This window comes from Heterodontus francisci, chromosome 25 (genome assembly GCF_036365525.1).
Source record: "Heterodontus francisci isolate sHetFra1 chromosome 25, sHetFra1.hap1, whole genome shotgun sequence".
NCBI lineage: Eukaryota > Metazoa > Chordata > Chondrichthyes > Heterodontiformes > Heterodontidae > Heterodontus > Heterodontus francisci.
In genome coordinates this window covers 28,915,004-28,936,808 of record NC_090395.1, presented here as the reverse complement: position 1 = coordinate 28,936,808, position 21,805 = coordinate 28,915,004, and the positions used below count along the sequence as shown (strand labels likewise).

Below are 21,805 nucleotides of genomic sequence, written 5' to 3'. Positions count from 1 at the left end.
TGGTTGGGGCATTTTCTAGCCCGAATGGCATCAGCTGGCACTGATAAAGACCGTCAGGTGTTACCAAAGCGGATATCTCTTTGGCTCAAGGTGTCAAAGGAACTTGCCAGTATCCCTTTAACAAGTCAATCTTGGTAAGAAACCTAGCACTGCCCACTCTGTCGATACAGTCTTCTAAATGCAGAATTGGGTAGGAGTCTGCCTTCGTTACCGCATTGACCTTTCTGTAGTCTATACAAAACCGGGTTGACGGGTCAGGTTTAGGTACTAGAACTATTGGTGAACACCAGCTGCTTTGACTAGGTTCGATCAAATTGTTTTCCAGCATGTATTGGATCTCTGCTTTAACTTGGGCCTGTTCGTCTGGACTTAAGCGGTAAGGATGTTGTTTTAAAGGGACAGTTCCCCCTATATCCACATCATGTGTGGCTAAGGTTGTACATCCTGGCTTATCCCTACAGACTCTTTTAAATGTTTTGAAAAGCCTGGTTAGGTCTTTATGTTGTTTTCGCTCTAAGTGGAAAAGCATGTTGTCCAATTTTCCTATCCATTCTGTATTCGTTAATCTGATAGATGGAGGTTCGATCGGAGAATTGTCTATGCCTCCTTCTGCCTTATCTTCACTATCCTTTTCCTTCTCAACAGTCCCGATTACCTGACATACCTGTACTGACTTATCCTCATCCCTGCGATAATATTGCTTTAACATATTGTTGTAACACAACCAGTTCTTCCTCTAGCGATCAGGGGTGTCAATCAAGTAATCTACCTTACCCACACTTTTGATCACTATATGGGCCACTGAACTGTGCTTTTAATGGTTCTCCCTGTAATGGTAACAACACCAATACTTCATCCTCTGGTTGAAAATTGCTGGCTTTTGCATTCTTTTCCGTCCATTTTTTTCACATTGGCTTGGAATGCCCCAAGGTGTTCCTGAACCACACCACAAAATTTCATGAGCCTTTCCCGGAACACGGATATTTGGTCCAGTATCAAAGATTCAACCTTTTGGTCCAAAAATCTGTCTTTTATGAGTTTTAGAGGACCTCTTACTTCATGTCCATAAACCAATTCGAAAGGACTGAAGCCTGTAGACTCATTCAGTGAGTCTCTGGTGGCAAATAAAAGAAAGTCCAGTCCTTTATTCCAGTCATGTGGATATTCATGACAGTATGTTCTAATCATTGTTTTGAGAGTTTGGTGGTATCTCTCTAAAGCTCCCTGTGACTGTGGGTGATATGCTGAAGATTTCAACTATCTAATCCCCAAATTTCCCATGGCTTCTTGAAATATCTTAAGACATGAAATTAAAACCTTGATCCAATTGAACTTCAAGTGGTCACCCGTATCTCGTAAAGAATTGGGTTAACTTTTCTACTACCATTTTAGCAGTAATTGTCCTCAAATGAATGGCCTCTGGAAACCGAGTAGCCATATCCATGATAGTAAGTATGTATTGATGTCCCGCTTTTGTTTTTGGCAAGGGTCCTGCACAGTCTACCAATACCCTGCTAAATAGTTCCTCAATCACTGTTATGGGAACTAGTGGTGCCCTTTTAATGGTAGGTTGTGGTTTTCCCACCATTTGGCATTTATGGCAGGTCCTACAAAATTGTCTCACATCCTTTGTAAGACCGGGCCAGTTGGCTTATACATGATTCAGTCTTCTGAATTCCCCTATATCCTGCAAAAGGAATGTCATGTGCTAACCTTAATAATCCCTAGCAATATTTAGGCAGTACCACTATCTATTCAACAACTGTCCAGTCTTCGTCCACAGGTCTATGAGGCAGTCTCCATTTCCTCCTCAAAACCCCGTTTGCCATATAATAGCCTTCTGGAACTCCTTTTGCCTCAGCTTCTGTCAGAGCCATCTGTTCTATTCAGTATAACTCTGGATCAGCTTGCTGTGCAGCAATTATAGAAGATCTGTTAAACATCTCATTTGGATTATCTAAATCCCCAAATAAGGTTTCAGATACTTGGCTATCTGTTTGTGGTGCCACTTTTACCTCCAATGTTTAGCCATTGCTCGGGTTACTACACATGCAGGAAATATTCCTGGAACTTGTTCCTGTAATTGCTCCATTTCTCTAACTTAACTTGCTTCCTTTGTAATTATAGGAGAAACTGACACTTTTGATCCAGCTAAACCATTTCCTAGATTAATTCCCTCTACTGGCAAACTGTGGACAACTCCTACAGTTACCATCCCAGATATTAAGTCACTCTCTAGGTGTACTTTATATAAAGGTGTACTTTATATACTCCCTACCAATTCCATTAACTAAAACTTTAATGTTCAAGGTTCTCTCTGGTGGAAATGTTATATCTTTCCCCAGCAAGAGTGTTTAGGTTGCTCCTGTATCCCTGAGTATAATGATAGGTTTTTCTGCCTCACTTAAAGGATATGGAGTTACTATATCCTTTGACAAAAATTCATCATAACTTTCGGGTAACTTATTCTTAACCTCTACACTCACTTTAGTTTTTGTATCTGGTTTTACAGCTGCTGTTAAAGCTATAGCCTGGTCTGCATTAGCTTTGTGTACTCCAACCAGTCTGATGGGTTTACCTCGCAACTTCCAGCATTCTGAATGAAGATGATCCATTTTGTGGCAATGATAACACTTTGGCTTGCGAACCTCACTTCTACCCTCAGCACCTTCCTTTCTGGCCTGAGGAGGTGGTTCAGGGGCATTTCCAGCTGTTCTTTCTTGTCCCCAGCTACTTGCTTTCCTTTCACTCTCCCACTTTCTATCCTTCTCAGGTTTATGGGGATGACAGGCAAAAGATTTTGGCTTATTCACAAGCTCAAAATCAGCAATTTCCGCTGCTTGCCTAGCTTTCAAAACTTTCAGGTTATCTACATGAGTTCTCACTACTGAAGGAATGGAGATTTTAAACTTTTCCAAGAGAATCAACTCTCGAAGGTTATCATATGTTGTTTCCATCTTTAATGCTCATATCCAATGGTAAAAATTAATTTGCTTCACCCTCTCAAATTCTACATATGTCTGCCCAGCCAATCTGTGTAAATTCCGAAACTTCTGACAGTGAGCTTCAGGGACTAACTCATATGCAGCAAGAATAGCCTTTTTTGCCATCTCATAATCTGAAGAGGCCTATTCAGGAAACATGGCATAAATTTCATGAGCTCTGCCTATCAACCTGCTTTGCAAAAGCAGTGTCCAGCTTTCCTTTGGCCATTTCATCTATTTGGCTGTTTTTTCAAAAGATATGAAAAATGCCTCTACGTCCCTTTCCTCAAACCTAGGAAGAGCTTGTATAAATTTAAACAGCTTTTCACTGGGTCCTGGGCTGAATTCAGATTCTTCCTGACCCGAACTTTCCCTGGAATCAATACCACCCCTTAGTTCCATCTCTCTTAACCTAAATTCCCTCTCTTCTCTTTCACTTTGAAATGCTCTCTCTTTCTCTCTTTCCTCTTTTTCCAATTCAAGTTTTCTTATTGCCATTTCTTTTTGCTGTGAAGCCTATGTTTCTCCGTTTCTAACTGAATCCTAGCCAATACCACTGCATGACTCTCTGACTTGCTATCTTCTTCTTATAATAATTTTAGATGTTGGGCTATTACATCAATTATCACACCTTTTTTGGCACCTGATTTCAATTCTAACCTCAATTTTTCTGCCAGTTCTTTTAGTTTATTCTTAGTTCAAGTTGTCAAGTCACTGAAGGTCACATTCTCTTTTCCCAGAAAAACTGCTGCAACTGCTAATGCCATTACAATGGTATAGCCTGTACCATAGTACACAAGAAACCTGGTTTCTTTTATTCTTTTCAGAATTGGCATTAGATGTGAATCCCGACAATGGAGTTTCCAATTAATATGATCCCAGACGCAAGAGCAATTTATATGATGCCAGATGCAAGACCCCATTTTATATGTTATCCCAGAGACGAACAATTAATGTGACTCCAAATGCGAGCCTACCAAATAGTCTGCTCCCGGACAAGATGCTCAAATAATATGTTACGACCAAGGCATGAGCAATGCAGCATCAATTCAGTCCCATCACTCCACAAGTCGCCGCATATTATTAAAGTTTTCCCACCCAACCGAAAAACAGCCAAATTAAACCCTCTCGTAACCCCCAGAATAAAACAGACCAAACCAGGTATCTTTTGACAACAACAAATTAACTATTTATTAAACCTAAATCTTAAACATTATTAAGATAAACGTATGTGTAAGACCTTATAACTTCTTATTTTAACGTAACTCCCCATTCACTCACATACACTCAAAAATCACGGTTAACTGGTTTCTTTTTTAAAAATTATGTTTTAAATATTAGCTGTTTCTTAAGAATAAATAAATAAGTAAGTCTTTGTGGGTTACATTCCTGATGGGTGAGGTATTCTAAGGTGAAAATAATCAAATGCCACTCCAAGTCCCTACACGGATTTTATGAAATAATCTGTTCTTGATAAGCATTCAAAACACTTCGGCTGTAGCAGGCATCAAACAGTTCTTTCAACGAAGAGCACAGCAATAGCTCAACTTGAATTTTAAAACCGACTGTCTCTCAGTCGAAACTTTGCTTCAGCAATACAAATGATCTCTTCAAAAACAAGGGTTTTTTTCCCCTCCTTAGGCAATTAACTTAGCCTGTAGCTCCTTGTAGAATTTTTGCTGAGAGTAAATGGACAGCTTTACTCTTCAGCAGCACGCTTCGCTGGAAAGTCTCTCAAAAACTGGTGCAGCCTGGTTTTTACACAATCAAGTTGAAACATTACTATGTGACTTCTCTCTCTCTCCTGCTGTCACCTAGGTAACAAAATGCTGCTGGCATTCTGTGCCTCAGAAATCCAAAAGCTTCTCTCCCTGTCTTAAAGGTACACTGTTTTTAACAAAGTCTTAAGGCACACTGTTTTAATCGGAGAAGAAAATTTTATTTATTTATTTTATTTAGAGATACAGCACTGAAACAGGCCCTTCAGCCCACTGAGTCTGTGCCGACCATCAACCACCCATTTATACTAATCCTACATTAATCCCATATTCCTACCACATCCCCACAATTCCCCTACCACCTACCTATACTAGGGGCAATTTATAATGGCCAATTTAACCATCAACCTGCAAGTCTTTGGCTGTGGGAAAAACCGGAGCACCCGGCGAAAACCCACACATTCACAGGGAAAACTTGCAAACTCCGCACGTGCAGTACCCAGAATCGAACCCGGGTCGCTGGAGCTGTGAGGCTGTGGTGCTAACCACTGCGCCACTGTGCCACAAATAAATAAGGTTCTGTGACAATAGAAACATAGATAGAGGAATAGGTCATTCAGGCTCTTGAGCCTGCTCCATCATTCTATTAGATCATGGCTGATCTGTTGCTCAACTCTGTTTGCTTGCCTTTACTTCTGAAAGCAAGAAAGAAAGACTTGCAGATTCTTTCATGATCTCAGGATATCACAAAACTACTTTTGAAATGGAGTCATTGTTGTAGGAAACACAGTAACCAATTTGCACACAGCAAGCTCCCACAACTGGCAATGTGATAATAACTTTTTTCTTTTAGTGACATTGATTGAGGAATGATTATTAGCCAGGACATTGGGGATAGCTCCCCTGCTCCTCTTTGAGTAGTACCATGGGATCTTTTACATTCATCTGAGAGAGCAGATAGGGCCTCAGTTTAACATCTCATCCAAAGGACAACATCTCTGACAGTGCAGCGTTAGTCTTAATTTTTATACTGAAGGTTTACAGGATTGGGACGTGAATCCATAACCTTCTGAGTCAGAAGCAAAGTGTGCTACCACCTGAACCACAGCTAACATACCACATGAAGCTCTTACCTAACAAAAATCTATTGACCTCAATCATGAAGATGTCCCAGTATCTGCAGCCTTTTGCGTGAACGAGCACTATGTTTCTACTATGCATTATTCTGGAAAATATTTCCTGATTTCACTCCTAAATGACCTAGCTCTAATATTAAGAAGTTATTCCATTGTTCAGGACTCAGAAGAAATGGTTTCCTGAGATCTACCCTCTCAAATCGCTTAATCATTTTAAACACTTCAATTAGATCACCCCTCAATCTTCTATATTCAAGGAAATACAAACTAAGTTTATGCAACCTATCCTCATCATTTCACACTTTAAGTCCTGGTATCATTCGAACAAATCTGTGCTGTACCCTCCTGAAGGTCAGTATATTCCTTGAGGTTCAGTGCCCAAATAGGTGTTGGGTGCTGGTCTGTTCTGTCACGTCGCTGCAGATTCATTTGCTTAAATCTTAGGTTGCCTTTCCCTTTATTTTTTGTCTGTCCCTTCTTACTGTTCACCCTCAGAGTTGGGAAGATGGCCAATGAATTGAAATTCATTTTCCAAAGGCTGTGAGGATTTTTGGTCCCGCTATTCTGCCGGTTTCCTTTAAGGATAAAATTTCTGTAGTGCTACCAATGATTCACTCCTAAACTTCACTCCTGGTGTGCTTCTAGATTACAATTTTGCATCCGTTACAGTTAATGAACAGAAAATTGCAGGCTGGGGTAGCACAATTTTGTGACGTGTGCCATGGAACACACATGAGGAGCTACACAATGGAACTTTTACCCCTAAAACTCACCTACATTGATTTTTCTGCTCCCACAGTTCATATACTTCTTCCGCACATTCAAACCTGTGGCTGAAATGTTGTACGCTGAGAGTAATGAAGTGACCATAGAGATTGGTTGCAAATAGCACACTACCCTTTAGCTCTATTTTGTAGCCTTTTCAAATCATTCAGCTGTATACTGCGTCCAAATTAGAAAATCTAAGCATTAGGTTGATTTTGCAAGATTCCATTCCCTGCACAGAGCCTCACTGGATATGATTGTGGGTTACAAATAAGTCATTTAACATAAGGGGCAATTTGTTAACCAATGTTGATGTGCTGAAGCTGTGCTGAGGTGTGGAATCTTACTAAGTTTAGTCTAATACACCCGTCCATCCTGGTGGATGCGCTATGATTTTTCAGAATTCCTTAGATTCAGGAATTGGAAGTTGGCAAATGTTACGCTGCTTTTCAAGAAAGGAGGTAGAGAGAAAACAGGGAACTACAGGCCAGTTAACCTCACATCAGACGTTGGAAAGATGCTGGAAACTGTTTTAACATTGCACTTGGAAAAGCATAGTATGGTTAGAACAAGTCAGCATGGTTTTACTAAAGGGAGATCCTGTTTGACAAATTGATTACAGTTTTTGAGGATGTAACTAATAGAGTAGATAAATGGGAACCAGTAGATGTAGTGTACCTGGATTTTCAAAAGGCATTCGATTAGGTGCCACATAAAAGATTAATAGGCAAGATAAGGGCTCATGCTGTTGGGGGTAAGATATTAGCGTGGATAGAGGATTGGTTAACAAACCAGAAGCCGAGAGTGAGTATAAAGGTGGCATTTTCAAGTTGGCAGGCAGTGAATAGTGGGGTGCCATAAGGATCAGTGCTGGGGCCTCAGCTATTTACACTCTATATTAATGACTTGGATGAAGACACAGAGAGTAATGTATCTAAGTTTGCTGATGATACAAAGCTCGGTGGAAAGATAAGCTGCGGGGAGGACATAGAGAGGCTGCAAAGAGATAGACAGGTTCAGTGAGTGGGCAACAAGATGGTAAATGGAGTATAATGTAAGGAAGTGTGAAGTTGTTCACTTTGGTTATAAAAATAGAAAAGCAGAATATTTTTTAGAAGGTGTGAAACTGGTAAATGTTGATGTTCAGAGAGACTTGGGGGTACTCGTACAAGGAATGCACAAAGTTAACATGCAGGTGCAGCCGGCTATTAGGAAGGCAAATGGCATGTTGGCCTTTATTGCAAGGGGATTGGAGTACAGGAATAAAGAAGCCTTACTAAAATTGTACAGGGCTTTGGTGAGACCGCACCTGGAATACTGTGTGTAGTTTTGGTCTCCACATTTAAGAAAGGATATACTTGCACTGGAGGTAGTGCTGTGAAGATTTACTAAATTGGTCCCTGGGATGAGGGGGTTGTCCTATGATGAGGGGCTGAGTAAATTGGGCCTATATTCTCTGGAGTTGAGAAGAATGAGAGGTGATCTAATTCAGACATACAAGATTCTGAAAGGGCTTGATAGGGTAGAAGCTGGCAGATTGTTCCCAGGGAATCTAGAACACGGGGACACAGTCTCAGGATAAGGGGTCAATCATTCAGGACTGAAATGAGGAAAAATTACTGCACTCAAAGGTTGTGAATCTTTGGAATTCTCTACCCCAGAGGGTTGTGGATGCTCCATCATTGAATACATTTAAGACTGGGATAGATAGATTTTTGGTCTTGCAGGGAATGAAGGGATATGGGGAGCAGACAGGAAAGTGGAATTGAAGCCCAAGAACAGCCATGATTGTATTAAATGGCGGAGCAGGCTCGACGGGCCATATGATCTACTTCTGCTCCTATTTCTTGTGTTCTTGTGGTTGGATAATAATGTAATATAATTTTAAACCATATTCAAAATCCAAACCTTAAAACAGAGTTCAATATGTCATAGTAGACAATGGCCACAGCTGCTAATAATGTTGATGTATGCAGATGATGACCCACATCTAATATTGCCCTTCTTCAGTCGAAAAATAATGACGATCACTGACTGCAGCTAGTGCACCCTGTCCTAGTACAGACTTTACCTCCTCCCCATTCTTTGTCAGAACACCCATCTGTTCTTTCACGATGTTAAGGCCTCACTGCATCCTTGCTATGTTGAAATTGACTCATTGCAATATCTCCTACTTTAATTTCCAGAACGTGGAAACTGTACAGCTCCTTACCTCTCCAGCAGTTTACCTTTCCCCCTACAAACTACAGCAGGTGTGTTCAAACTATAGCCCACATATTGGATCCAATCTACAAGATCAGATTATCTGGCCTGTAAGCCCCTCATTTGCCTGTTCCTCCATTTCCATCAAGCAGGAAAATAGGAATAGCCCTCTCGAGCCTGAATTCTATCATTCTGTTAGATCATGGCTGATCCATACCTCGACCACATTTATTCACTTGATCTTCATACCCCTTGATACTGTTACCCCACAAATATCTATCAATCTCTGTCTTGAACATTTCAATTGACCCAGCAAACACAGCCTTTTAAGCGAAAGAGTTACAAATTTAAATGTTCACCAACCCATCTGGCCCACATCTAAAAATCTCCCTGCTACCAATGTGTGTTAAGCCTCTCATTACTGCTCCATTTTGGCTGCTGGAGCTTTTTACTTTTAATTATGGGCCAAATGGGTTGAGGAACATCACTTAAAAGTGGAACTCTCTCGGCCAAAAGGCTGTGAATTCTGGGTATTTTGATGATTCTTTTGATGTTCCAAATTGGAGTGGTAGTGAGAGGGTTAACACATATTGGTAGCAAGGTGAAAAAAGTGGCGGTACCAGAAGAGAGCATCAGCATCACAGAGCAGAGCAGCACCAGGGTCAGAAAGAGGTCCAGCAACAGTAATAAGAGTGTCCAATATTTCTATTGAAATGAATAATCAGGGTGCAGAGTATTCTGCAGGGGGAAGGAAGTGATCCAGAGGTTGTGGTACACATCGGTACCGACAGCATAGAGAGAGCAGGTATTGAGGCCTGACGGTCAGGTTTTCAGGAGCTAGGGAGGAAGTTAAAAAGTAGGACCTCAACAGTCGTAATAGAGTCATAGAGTCGTACAGCATAGAAACAGGCCCTTCAGCCCATTACTGCCAGTGCCACGCACTAAAAAGTGTAGAAATAGGAAGATTGAGGGGATCAGTGTGTGGTTTAAGGCATGGTGCAGGAGGGACAGCTTCAGATTCTTCGGACATGGAGCAGGAGGCATCTATTTTCAAAAGGGACAGGCTTCACCTCAACAAGATTGAGATCAATGTCCTCACAGGGAGGTTCACGAGTTTGGTGGGGGAGGTTTAAACTAAATTGGTAGGGGATGGACATCAGTTAATAGAAGTAGAAAAGAGGCATAAAGTGTTCAACTCCAGAAAGCTTGTTGTGGAAGGATAATACTGGAGCCTATCTTTTCTCAGTTTCACATTTATTGTCCAGAGTAAAACGATTACAAACATGTAACCCCTCACTCATAACCCTCCACCAGTCTCAGTAAGTGTCTGCTTGTAAGTGCTCAAGTAAGACCCCAATTAACACCGTCCACCTGCATATTGCTACACAACAGATGAACATAAAGCGCATAAAGGAATGGGAGTGCTGAATAGTACTAGAGAAGGAAGTAATACCATATTACATAGGAGCAGACTAAGAAGGCCTACAAGGAATACAAAAACAGATTTAGAATGTATGTATATAAATGCACAAAGTGTAGTGAATAAGGTTGGTGAGCTACAAGCACAAATAGCCGTGTGGAATATGATATAGTGGCAATAACAGAAATGTGGCTTAAAAATGGCGAAAACTGGGCACTTAATATTCAAGGATAAAAGTGATCAGAAAAGATAGTGAAGGAGAAAAGGTGCAGTGGCAGTACTGATCAGGGAACACATTGCAGTGTTTGAAAGGGAGGATCTACTTGAAGGACAAAGACAGAATCCAGTTAGTTAGAATTGAGAAGCAAAAAAGGTATGATCACGCTACTGGGGGTATTCTATAGGCCTCCAAATAGTGAGAGAGAGATAGAGGAGCAAATCTGCAGGGAAATCACAGATGTGCAAGAAATATATTGTGGTGATACTGGGGAATTTTAATTACCCAAATATCAGTTCAGGTAATGTTCGAGTAAAGGGTAAGGAGGGGGAGGAATTTCTGAAATGTGTTCAGTAGAACTTCCTTCACCAGTATGTCCTTGGTCCAACTAGGAAGGAGGTATTGCTAGATCTAGTGTTGGGGAATGGGGGAACACTCGGGTAAGAGTGATCATAAGATTTAGATTAGTAATGGAGAAGAGCAAGGAACAATCCAAAGTACAACTTCTAAGTTGGAAGAGGGCCACCTTCAGTGGGATGAGAGGGGATCCAGCCAGGGTAAAATGGAACCAAAGCTTGACAGGAAACACTATAACAGAACAATGGGGGATCTTTAAGAAGATGTTTCCAGTACAGGCTAGGTGCAGTTCAACAAGAGTGAACGGTAAGGGAACCAAAGCCAGACTCCCTGGATGACGAGGGAGAAACATAGAAACATAGAAAATAGGAGCAGGAGTGGGCCATTTGGCCCTGCTCCGCCATTCAAAAAAGTTCATTGCTGATCGTCTAATTCAGTACTCTGTTCCCGCTTTCTCCCCATATCCCTTGATCCCTTTGGCATTAAGAAATATATCTGTCTCCTTCTTGAATATATTTCATGACTTGGCCTCCACTGCCTTCTGCGGTAGAGAATTCCACAGGTTCACCACCTTCTGAGTGAAGAAATTTCTCCTCATCTCTGTTCTAAATGGCATACCCCGTATCCTGAGACTGTGACCCCTGGTTCTGGACTCCCCAGCCATCGGGAAAGTCCTCCCTGCATCTAGCCTGTCTAGTCCTGTTAGAATTTTATGGGTTTCTATGAGATCCCCTCTCATTCTTCTAAACTCTAGTGAATATAGGCCCAGTTGACCCAATCCCTCCTCATACCTCAATCCTGCCATCCCAGGAACCAGCCTAGTAAATCTTCTTTGCACTCCCTCCATGGCAAGAACATCCTTGGAGACCAAAACTGCACACAATACTCCAGATGTGGTCTCACCATGGCTCTGTATAACTGCAGCAAGATATCCTTGCTCCTGTACTCAAATCCTCTTGCAATGAAGGCCAACATACCATTCGCCTTCCTAACTGCTTGCTGCATCTGAATGCTTGCTTTCAGCGACTGGAGTACAAGGACACCCAGGTCTCGTTGCACCTCTCCCTTTCTCAATCTATCATCATTCAGATAATTGCCTGTTTTTACAACCAAAGTGGACAACCTCACATTTATCCACATTATACTGCATCTGCCATGCATTTGCCCACTCACCCAACTTGTCCAAATAACATTGGAGCCTCTTTGCATCCTCCTCACAGCTCACAGTCCCCCCAGCTTTGTGTCGTATGAAAACTTGGAAATGTTACATTTAGTTCCCTCACTCAAGTAATTAATATATATTGTGAATAGCTGGGGCCCAAGCACTGATCCCTGCGGTACCCCACTAGTCACTGCCTGCCACCCGGAAAAAGACTCTGTTTCCTGTCTATCAACTAATTCTCAATCCATGCCAGTATATTACCCCCAATCCCATGTGCTTTAATTTTGCACACTAACCTCTTATGTTAGACCTTATCAAAAGCCTTCTGAAAATCCAAATACACCATATCCACTGGTTCTCCCTTATCTATTCTACTAGTTACATCCTCAAAAAACTCCAGTAGATTTGTTAAGCATGATTTCCCTTTCATAAACCCATGCTGACTTTGTCCAATCCCGTTTATGCTTTCCAGGTGTTCTGCTATCACATCCTTTATAATGGACTCCAGCATTTTCCCCACTACTGATATAAGGCTAACTGGTCTGTAGTTCCCTGTTTTTTACTCTCCCTCCTTTTTTAAATAGTGGGGTTACATTTGCCACCCTCCAATCTGTAGGAACTGCTCCAGAGTCTATGGGATTTTGGAAGATGACCACCAATGCATCCACTATTTCCAGGGCCACTTCCTGTAGTACTCTGAGATGTAGATTATCAGGCCCTGGGGATTTGTCAGTCTTTAACCCCATTAATTTCCCTAGCACTTTTTTTTTAACGAATACAGATTCTCTTCAGTTCCTCCCTCTCATGAGACCCTATGTTTCCTCACATTTTTGGGAGGTTATTTGTGTCCTCCTTTGTGAAGACAGAACCAAAGTATGTGTTTAATTGTTCTGCCATTTCTTTATTCCCCATTATAATTTTCCCCATTTCTGACTGTAATATTTATAGAAGCTTTTACAGTCAGTTTTTATGTTCCCCGTAAGTTTACTCTCATACTCTATTTTCCCTGCTTAATCAACCTCTTTGTCCTCCTTTGCGGTAATCTAAACTGCTCCCAATCCTCAGACTTGCTGCTTTTTCTGGCAATTTTATATGCCTCCTCTTTGGATCGAATACTATCCCTAATATCTTTTGTAAGCCACGGTTGAGCCACCTTTCCGGTTTTATTTTTGGGCCAGACAGGAATGAATAATTGTTGCAATTCATGCGCATGTTCTTTAAATATTATCCATTGCCTATCCACCATCAGCCCTTTTAGTAAAGTTCCCCAATCTACCATAGCCAACTCGTGCCTCCTACCTTCGTCATTTCCTTTATTTAGATTCAGGACCCTAGTTTCGGAATCAACTACTTCACTCTCCATGTTAATGAAGAATTCTATCATGTTATGATCGCTCCTCCCCAAGGGACCCCGCACAATAAGATTGAGGGAATAAGATGAAACAAAAAAAAGAGGGTATATAATGCATCTCAGGTGAATTCTTCAAGGAAGAACCAGGGTAAATACAATAAGTTGAGAGGGGAAATTAAGAGGCAAATAAGACTAGCAATGAGACTAGCAAAGAGAGGGCAAAGTTAGAGCACATGGAATAAATGGGACAGCAGCAGCATGGATACAAAATTGGCTGACTGACAGGAAACAGAGTGTAGTTGTGAACAGTTGTTTTTCCGACTGGCGGAAGGTATATAGTGGGGTTTCCCAGGGGTTGGTGTTGAGACCCCTGTTTTTCTTGATATGTATTAATGACCTTGGCGTGGATGTACAGGGCACAATTTCAAAATTTGCTAATGACACAAAACTTGTAAGTATTGTGAACAATGAGGAGGATAGTAATAAACTACAAGAGGACATGGACAGGCTGGAGGAATGGGCAGACAAGTGGAAGATGAAATTTAATAAGAGAAGAGTGTAGTGATTCATTCTGGTAGGAAGAATGAGCAGAGGCAAAATTAATTAAAGGGTAGAATTCTAAAGTGGGTGCAGGAGCAGAGGGACCTTGGGGTTTATGTGCACAAATCATTGAAGGTTGCAGAGCAGGCTGAGAAACCGTTAATAAAGCAATTGGTATCCTGGGCTTTATAAATAGGGGCATAGAGTGCAAAAACAAGGAAGTTATGATAAACCCACATAAAACACTGGTTCGGCCTCAATTGGAGTATTGTGTCCAGTTCTGGGCCGCACTTTCAGAAGCATGTTAAAGCATTAGAGAGGGTGCAGAAAAGATTCACAAACATGGTACCAGGGATGAGGAACTTCAGTTTCGTGGATAGGTTGGAGAAGCTGGGTCTATTCTCCTTTGGAGAAGAGAAAATTCAGAGGATATTTGACAGAAGTGTTCAAAATCATGAGGGGTCTGGACAGAGTTGATAGGGAGAAAATGTTCCCATTGGCTGAATGATCCAGAGCCAGAGGACACAGATTTAAGGTGATCGGCAAAAGAAGCAACATGAGGAAAAACTTTTTTACACAGCAAGTGGTTAGGATCTGGAATGCACTGCCTGAGAGTGTGGTGGAGGCAGATTCAATTGAGGCCTTCAAAAGAGAACTGGCTAATTATCTGAAGAGAAAAACATTTCAGGACTGTGGGGAAAAGGCAGGGGAAATGGGACCAAGTGAGTTGCTCTTGCAGAGAGACAGCACAGAGATGATGGGCTGAATGGCTTCCTTCTGTGCTGTAATCATTCTATGATTCAATGATATGAGAATAGAATGGCAGTGAACATAAAAGGGAACCTAAAAATCTTCTACCAGCATGTAAATATTAAGGGAGTAATAAAAGGTGAGATGGGGCCTATTAGGGACAAAGAGGGTGATATATGCTTAGAGATACAGAGCAAGTCTAGAATACTTAATCAGTACTCTGTGTCAGTGTTTACTAAGGAAGAGGATGCTGACAAAATATCGATAAAAGTGGAGATATTACAGGTAATGGATGGGGTGAAAATTGATAGGAAAGATGTACCGGAAAGGCTGGCTGTGCTTAGAGTGGATAAGTCGCCTCATCCAGAAGACTTACATCCCAAGTTACTAAAGGAAGTTGGAGTGGAGGTAGCAGAAGAACTCGCCACAATTTTCCAATCTTCCCTAGATACGAGGGAGGTGCCAGAGGATTGGAGAGTGATAAATGTGACATCCTTATTCAAGGAAGGGTATAAAGATAGTCCTAGTAACTGCAGGCCAGTCAGTTTAACATCTGTGGGGGATAAGGTTTTAGAAACAATAATCAGGCACTTGGAGATGTTTGAGGTAATGTGAAAGGCAGATCGTGCTTGACTAATCTAATTGAATTTTATGATGAAGTAACAGAGAAGGTTGATGAAGGGAAAGCAATGGATGTTATCTATATAGATTTTAAGAAAGCATTTGACGAAGTATCACATAAAAGGCTGGTTAACAAAATTGAGGTTAATGGAATAGAAAGGTCAGTGTCAGCTTGGATAAAAAATTGGCATAAGGACAGAAAACAGCAAGTCATGGTAAATGGTTGCTTTTCAGACTGGAGGATGGTAGACAGTGGTGTTCCTCAAGGTTCAGTGCTCGGAACACTGCTTTTTTTGATTAACATAAATGACTTGGATATTGGAATACAGAGTAAAATTTCAAAATGTGCTGATGATACCAAACTTGGAGGTGTGGCAGACAGTGAGGATGATACCAATTGACTGCAACAGAAAATAGGTAGGCTAACAGAATGGGCAGACAAATGGCAGATAGAATTTAATACAGAGAGGTGTGAGGTAAAACGCAGAAGGGATAGGGAGAGGCAATATAGACTAAATGATGCAGTTCTAAGGACTGTGTAGGGGCAGTGGGATTGGAGGGTTCATGTACATAGATCTTTAAAGGTGGTAGGGCATATTGAGAGAGTAGTTAACAAAGCATATGGGATCTTGGGCTTCATAAATAAAGGTCTTGAGTACAAAAGCAGGAAAATTATGCTGAACTTTTATAAACGCTCTGGTTAGGCCACAACTAGAGTATTGCGTTCAGTTCTGGTCACCACACTTTAGGAAGGATGTGAGGGTCCTTGAGAGGGTGCAGAGGTGATTTACCAGAATGTTTCCAGGGATGGGAGAAGATTAGCTGCAAGCTTAGGTTGGAGAAGCTGGGGTTGTTCTCCTTGGAGCAAAGGAGATTGAGGGGAGACTTGATAGAGGTGTACAAGATTATGGTAGACAAAGAAAAGTCATTCCCATTAGCTGATGATACAAGCACTAGGACACAGATTAATGATTTTGTGCAAGAGATGCAAGGGGGATATGAGAAAGAATCTTTTATGCAAAAAGTGGTAATGACCTGGAACTCACTGCCTGCAAGGGTGGTGAAAGCAGAGATGATCAATGATTTCAGAATGAAATAAACTTACAGGGCTATGGGGATAGAGTGGGGAAATGGGACTGATTTTATTGCTCTAAGGAGAGCCAACATGGACTTAACGAGCTGAATGGCCTGTTTCTGTGCCATAATGACTATTACATATGATAGTCAGGTTTTGTACTCCCTTGTTCCTAGTGGAGAGTAGAGAGCACATAATGGCAAATAGCCCTAAAATAAAAGCAAAATACTGCGGATGCTGGAAATCTGAAATAAAAACGAAGTGCTGGAAATACGCAGCAAGTCTGGCAGCATCTGTGGAGAGAGAAACAGAGTTAATGTTTCAGGTCTGTGACCTTTCAAAAAGTAAATATTTCTGAGTATTTCCAGCAATTTCTGTTTTTATTATGGCAAATAACCCCACAGTTTCTATAAGAGAAGGATATACTGACAATTCCAGTTTTGTTTCTTTATAACTAATGAGTTAGAAGATGCCGTATTGAAACCTGATATTTGAAACAGGATTAGAATTATTTCTACACTAAGTTCAGTTCTTGATTAATGACTGGAAATATTAAGAACCGGTTACAGCAACAAGAGAGAGAAGAGGAGCAGTGGTAATAAAGGTATTAGTAAAAACTTTAAATAAATACGTAATGCGATATCAACCACTGTCCTTTATATAGCACCTTTAACAGAGAAACATGCTTCTCAGGTGTGAGGAAAATAAGTGCTGAGCCAAAGAATGAAATATTATGAAGGGTGGCCAAAGGCTTGGTCAAAGAGGTGGATTTTAAGGGTGTGTAGAGATATAGCAGGTTATAGAGATAGGGAGAGGCAAATTCATGGACATATATAAACAAAAGGGTGGGAAGCTTAAATATGAAGCATTGGTCGGCTGACAACCAATAAAGTTCACCAAGGATTAGGATAATGGGTGAGCAAGCTTCGTATAGGATACAGGTAGCAGAGTTTTGGATGAACTGAAGTTTATGGAGGGTGAAGGATGAGAGGCTGGCCAGGACAGTCTTGGAATAATTGAGTCTGCAGGTGATGTTGGCATAGATGAGAGTTTCAGCTACGAATGGGCTAATGTAGGAGAGGAAGCAGTCAATGCTATGGAGGTGGAAGTAAGTGATGGAGGGGGTTTGGGTTGAAGCTGAAGTCATGTAGCATGCTGAGGTTGTGAACAGTCTGGTTCAGCCGGAGACAGTTGCAGGGGAGGGGCATGGAGTCATTTGTTACAGATCTGCACTCAGTGGGGAGACTGGTAGCAGGTTGGGAACCCCTTTGTTCTGTCAGTGGGCATTCCTGTGGCCCTTTAACTCAGCACGGTATTAGCAGCCACTTCCGGGTTTTCCAGCCAAAGAGGGCAAGCAGGATGATGCATCAAATCTGTCAAAGGAAAGATTTCTAGTTAAAGGGATAGGATTGGAGTCAGAGTGGCTGAACTGTACATTGATTCCTGAGGCTTCAGCAAACACAGGAATGGAAGGTGACCTGGGGAGGCATGGATGGAGGTGGCAGAGGAAGTCAGCAGCAAGAGTGTGGTTCCGCAAACCTGGAGACAGTGCACCAAGAGATTCAAGGACCTCAGGTCGGCAGGAAAGGTGAATGGCATAACACTTTCAGGTGCCAAGTCCCACATTCTAGAGGCCCCAATTTTAACTCACTCAAAACCTATTCATATACACAGAGTTAAAATCGGATCCTCTTTCCCAGCATTCTCCAGTACAATGCTCCACAGACCAACACGCCTTGCAGCTCCACTCATTCCTCTCAAGATATTTCCTCAATTCTCCATCTGAACAGCCAATTCTCACACTTAGTTTCATCTTTGTGCCATCTCACACCCCTGCCTCACAGTCTCCCTCCACAAATGTTGTCCTTCCCTCCTCTCCACATGAACCATTTCTCACACTCACAACTGTTATTTTTCCTTGCAGGAGAAGAAAGGACAGAACTCCAGGGACAGCAAGAGACCTGGGGGAGACGGGAGGGGAGGTCCTCCAGTGATAGGCAAATTAACAGCCACTGGCAATGCATGCCCACCTGGTCCAATGGAAAGAAGATCTTGTTCCAGTAGGCTGCAGATGTCAGCAACAACCTGCCGTGAAAGCCTGAGGCACTGGTGCTCATACATGAGAGAGCTGATCCTCTGCCTATTGACCCTGTGCTGGGGGTCTCACCACCTTTGAAATGGATCTATGTGTCCATCCCCCCTGTCCTGTGGAGCAGCATGTGGGTGAGGAGAAGGCAGCTGCGCTCCTGCTGGTGTTGCTCCTCGTACTGTTGGTGTTGCTGGTGCTGCTCCACTTGTTCCTTATCAGATGTCCAAGTATAAGCTGCTCCCATGTCAATTGAAGGGAAGTGCACCTGAAGTTAAGTCAAGTCCTAGACAGGTGAACTAACTTCCAAGAAGTTGACAATCATCTGTCAAGCAGTAAAAGCACACTCTCAGAAGAAGTGCTGTGAGCAGCAGCCTCTCACCTAGGCATGGCTGCAGCTCCTCAGTTTCACTGTTTGAAGACTTCCCAGCCTGTCAGTGTCACTGGACAAACACTCCTCTGTGTGCGCTCGCCAGCATGACCCTAGCAAGATCCACACAGCTCAGGAAACCCATGCACTGGCTGTTAAAACCAGAATGCTGGGTTAGATCTTGAGATAATAGGGGATTTAAATATTGAAACTACTTACCTGAGCGCTATGGGGGTTTCTCACTTGCTTGCAAACCCGTCCGGGTTGAACACGGAAGTAGATCGGATCATGTTGGGTTACCGATACGCTGGCAATTGGTGGGGCTTTAACTGCCCCCTTGACAGTTAAAATTTTGTCCAATAGGTTTGGTTTGCCCAGTGTTTAGTTAAAGCAGTTTAAGACCCATTTAAAACAGAATATCTAACAGCAATCTGAAAGGACAGAAGCAGAGGAAAAAAGTCAAACAAGGTGTTTAAGAGGTGGTGCTAGGCATCACCAGCATTTATGTGGAAGCTGGCCTCATGTCGGCAGATAATGTTACCAAGAGGCAGCATGTAGACATGGGGTACTCTGACAAAGATGGTGCAGGGGTGGGAAGAAAAGTGATTGCTGCAGATTCTATTAGGAAGGATGCGAGCATAAGAGGGGTGACAATCCCAGGCAGCGGAGGCACTCAGGTCAAAACCTCCCTGTACATGGATGACGTCGCCGTCTTCTGCTCGGATCCGCTGTCCGTGCGCAGACTGATGAGCATCTGCGGCCAGTTCGAACTGGCCTCGGGAGCCAAAGTTAACCACGGCAAGAGCGAAGCCATGTTCTTTGGGAACTGGGCTGACCGATCCTTTGTCCCCTTCACCGTCAGGTCAGATTACCTGAAGGTGCTGGGGATATGGTTCGGAAGGGCCGGGGCGTGCACCAAAACATGGGAGGAGCGAGTAGCCAAGGTACGACAAAAGTTGGGCATGTGGGGGCAGCGATCTCTCTACATTGTGAGTAAGAACCTGGTCATCAGGTGCGAGGCGCTCACGATGTTGCTCTACGTGGTGCAGGTCTGGCCCATACCCCACTCCTGCGCCGTGGCAGTCACCCGAGCCATTTTCCGCTTCGTCTGGGGATCTAAAATGGACCGGGTCCGGAGGGACACGATGTTCAAATCTCTGGACATGGGCGGGAAAAATGTACCCAACGTGGCCCTCATCCTGATGACCACCTTCGTGTGCGGCTGCATCAAGCTATGTGTAGATCCCCAGTACGCAAACTCCAAGTGTCACTACTTGCTGAGGTTCTATCTGTCCCCGGTGTTGCGAAGGATGGGCCTGGTCACATTGCCGCGGAACGCTCCGTGCAGTTGGGCGGCGCTGTACCACCTATCCTTCGTGGAGCAGTTTCTGCGGAAAAACACCTTTGACCACCGGTCCATCAGGCAGTGGTCTGCGCGGAATGTCCTCAAGGCCCTACGGGAAAAGGAAACGGTGGATCCTGTCGGATGGTTCCCCGAGCAGACCGTCAAAGTCATTTGGCGGAATGCCTCATCACCAGAACTTTCAAACAAGCACCAAGACGTAGCTTGGCTGGTGGTGAGAAGGGCCCTCCCCGTCAGATCCTTCATGCACACCCGAAGTCTCGCCCCCTCCGCACAGTGCCCCCGCGTTGGCTGTGGTGGGGAAGAGACGGTCGCCCACCTCCTCCTGGAATGTGCCTTTGCAAAGCAGGTGTGGAAAGAGATGCAGCGGTTTTTGTCAAGGTTCATCCCAAGCAGCTCTGTAACACAGGAGTCTGTGCTCTATGGGCTGTTCCCAGGGACGCACACCGAGACAAACATCAACTGCTGCTGGAGGACTATCAATTCGGTGAAAGACGCCCTTTTGTCTGCCCGAAACTTGCTGGTCTTCCAGCGCAAAGAGTTGTCCACCACCGAATGTTGCAGACTGGCACATTCCAAGGTCCAGGACTACGTGCTGAGGGACGCACTAAAGCTTGGGGCAGCCGCAGCAAAGGCTCAATGGGGAAAGACCACAGTGTAAGGTTCCCCCACCAAGCTAGACTGAGGGGCTGGATCCATGGGAAACCCCTCGAACTGTATCATTAATATTCTGAATTGCTGTAAATGTAAAACTGTAATTGACATGACAATTGTGAAACGGAAGGTTTGGGAAGAAACTCATGAGAGTATAGAAGGAAACTGATCTCCATTGCAATGTTTGTATTTTTTGGTGCTGTTTGGAAACTGTTTGGCAATGTAATTTTTACAGATTTTTATGAATAAAGTATATTTTGGAAATAAAAAAAAAATAATAATTGGCTACATAACAGCAACAACACTTATACTTATATAGTGCTTTTAATGCAATAAAACTTCACAAGGCACTTCAGAGGTATTATAAAACAAAATATGATACTGAGCCAAATAAGGAGATTTTTGGGTAGATGATCAAAAGCTTGCTGAAAGAGGTAGGTTTTAAGGAGTGTCTTAAAGAAGGAAATCAAGGAAATAGGACTTGTACAGTGGGGGCCTAGTCGCCCACCCCCGGACTTGTACACAGTGGGGGCCGAGTTTCCCCGCCCCCTCCCGGACTTGTGTACAGTGGGGGCCTAGTCCCACCCCCCGCCGCCCAGACTTGTACAGTGGGGGGCCTAGTCCCCCCGCCTGGACTTGTACAGTGGGGGCTAGTCACAGAATCACAAAATAATACAGTGCAGAAGAGGCCCTTCGGCCCATCGAGTCTGCACCGATGCATTAAAACACTTGACCTGTCTACCTAATCCCATTTGCCAGCACTTGGCCCATAGCCTTGAATGTTATGACGCGCCAAGTGCTCATCCAGGTACTTATTAAAGGGTGTGAGGCAACCTGCCTCTACCACCCTCCCAGGCAGGGTATTCCAGACCGTCACCACCCTCTGGGTAAAAAAGTTCTTCCTCAAATCCCTCTTAAACCTCCCGCCACTCACCTTAAACTTGTGACCCTTGTAACTTACCCTTCAACTAAGGGGAACAGCTGCTCCCTATCCACCCTGTCCATGCCCCTCAATCTTGTACACCTTGATCAGG

General features: G+C 43.1%; 1 protein-coding gene across 1 annotated transcript in view; it reads left to right on the top strand.

Moving 5' to 3' along the window:
* Window positions 1-21,805, top strand: part of LOC137384016 (uncharacterized) — a 76,266-nt gene that overhangs the window by 43,489 nt on the left and 10,972 nt on the right. The window contains exon 2 of the mRNA XM_068057583.1: window positions 18,223-20,057. Within this exon, the coding sequence (XP_067913684.1) occupies window positions 19,276-20,057 (782 nt within the window). The 5' untranslated portion in view covers window positions 18,223-19,275. The remainder of the gene's footprint in view (window positions 1-18,222; window positions 20,058-21,805) is intronic.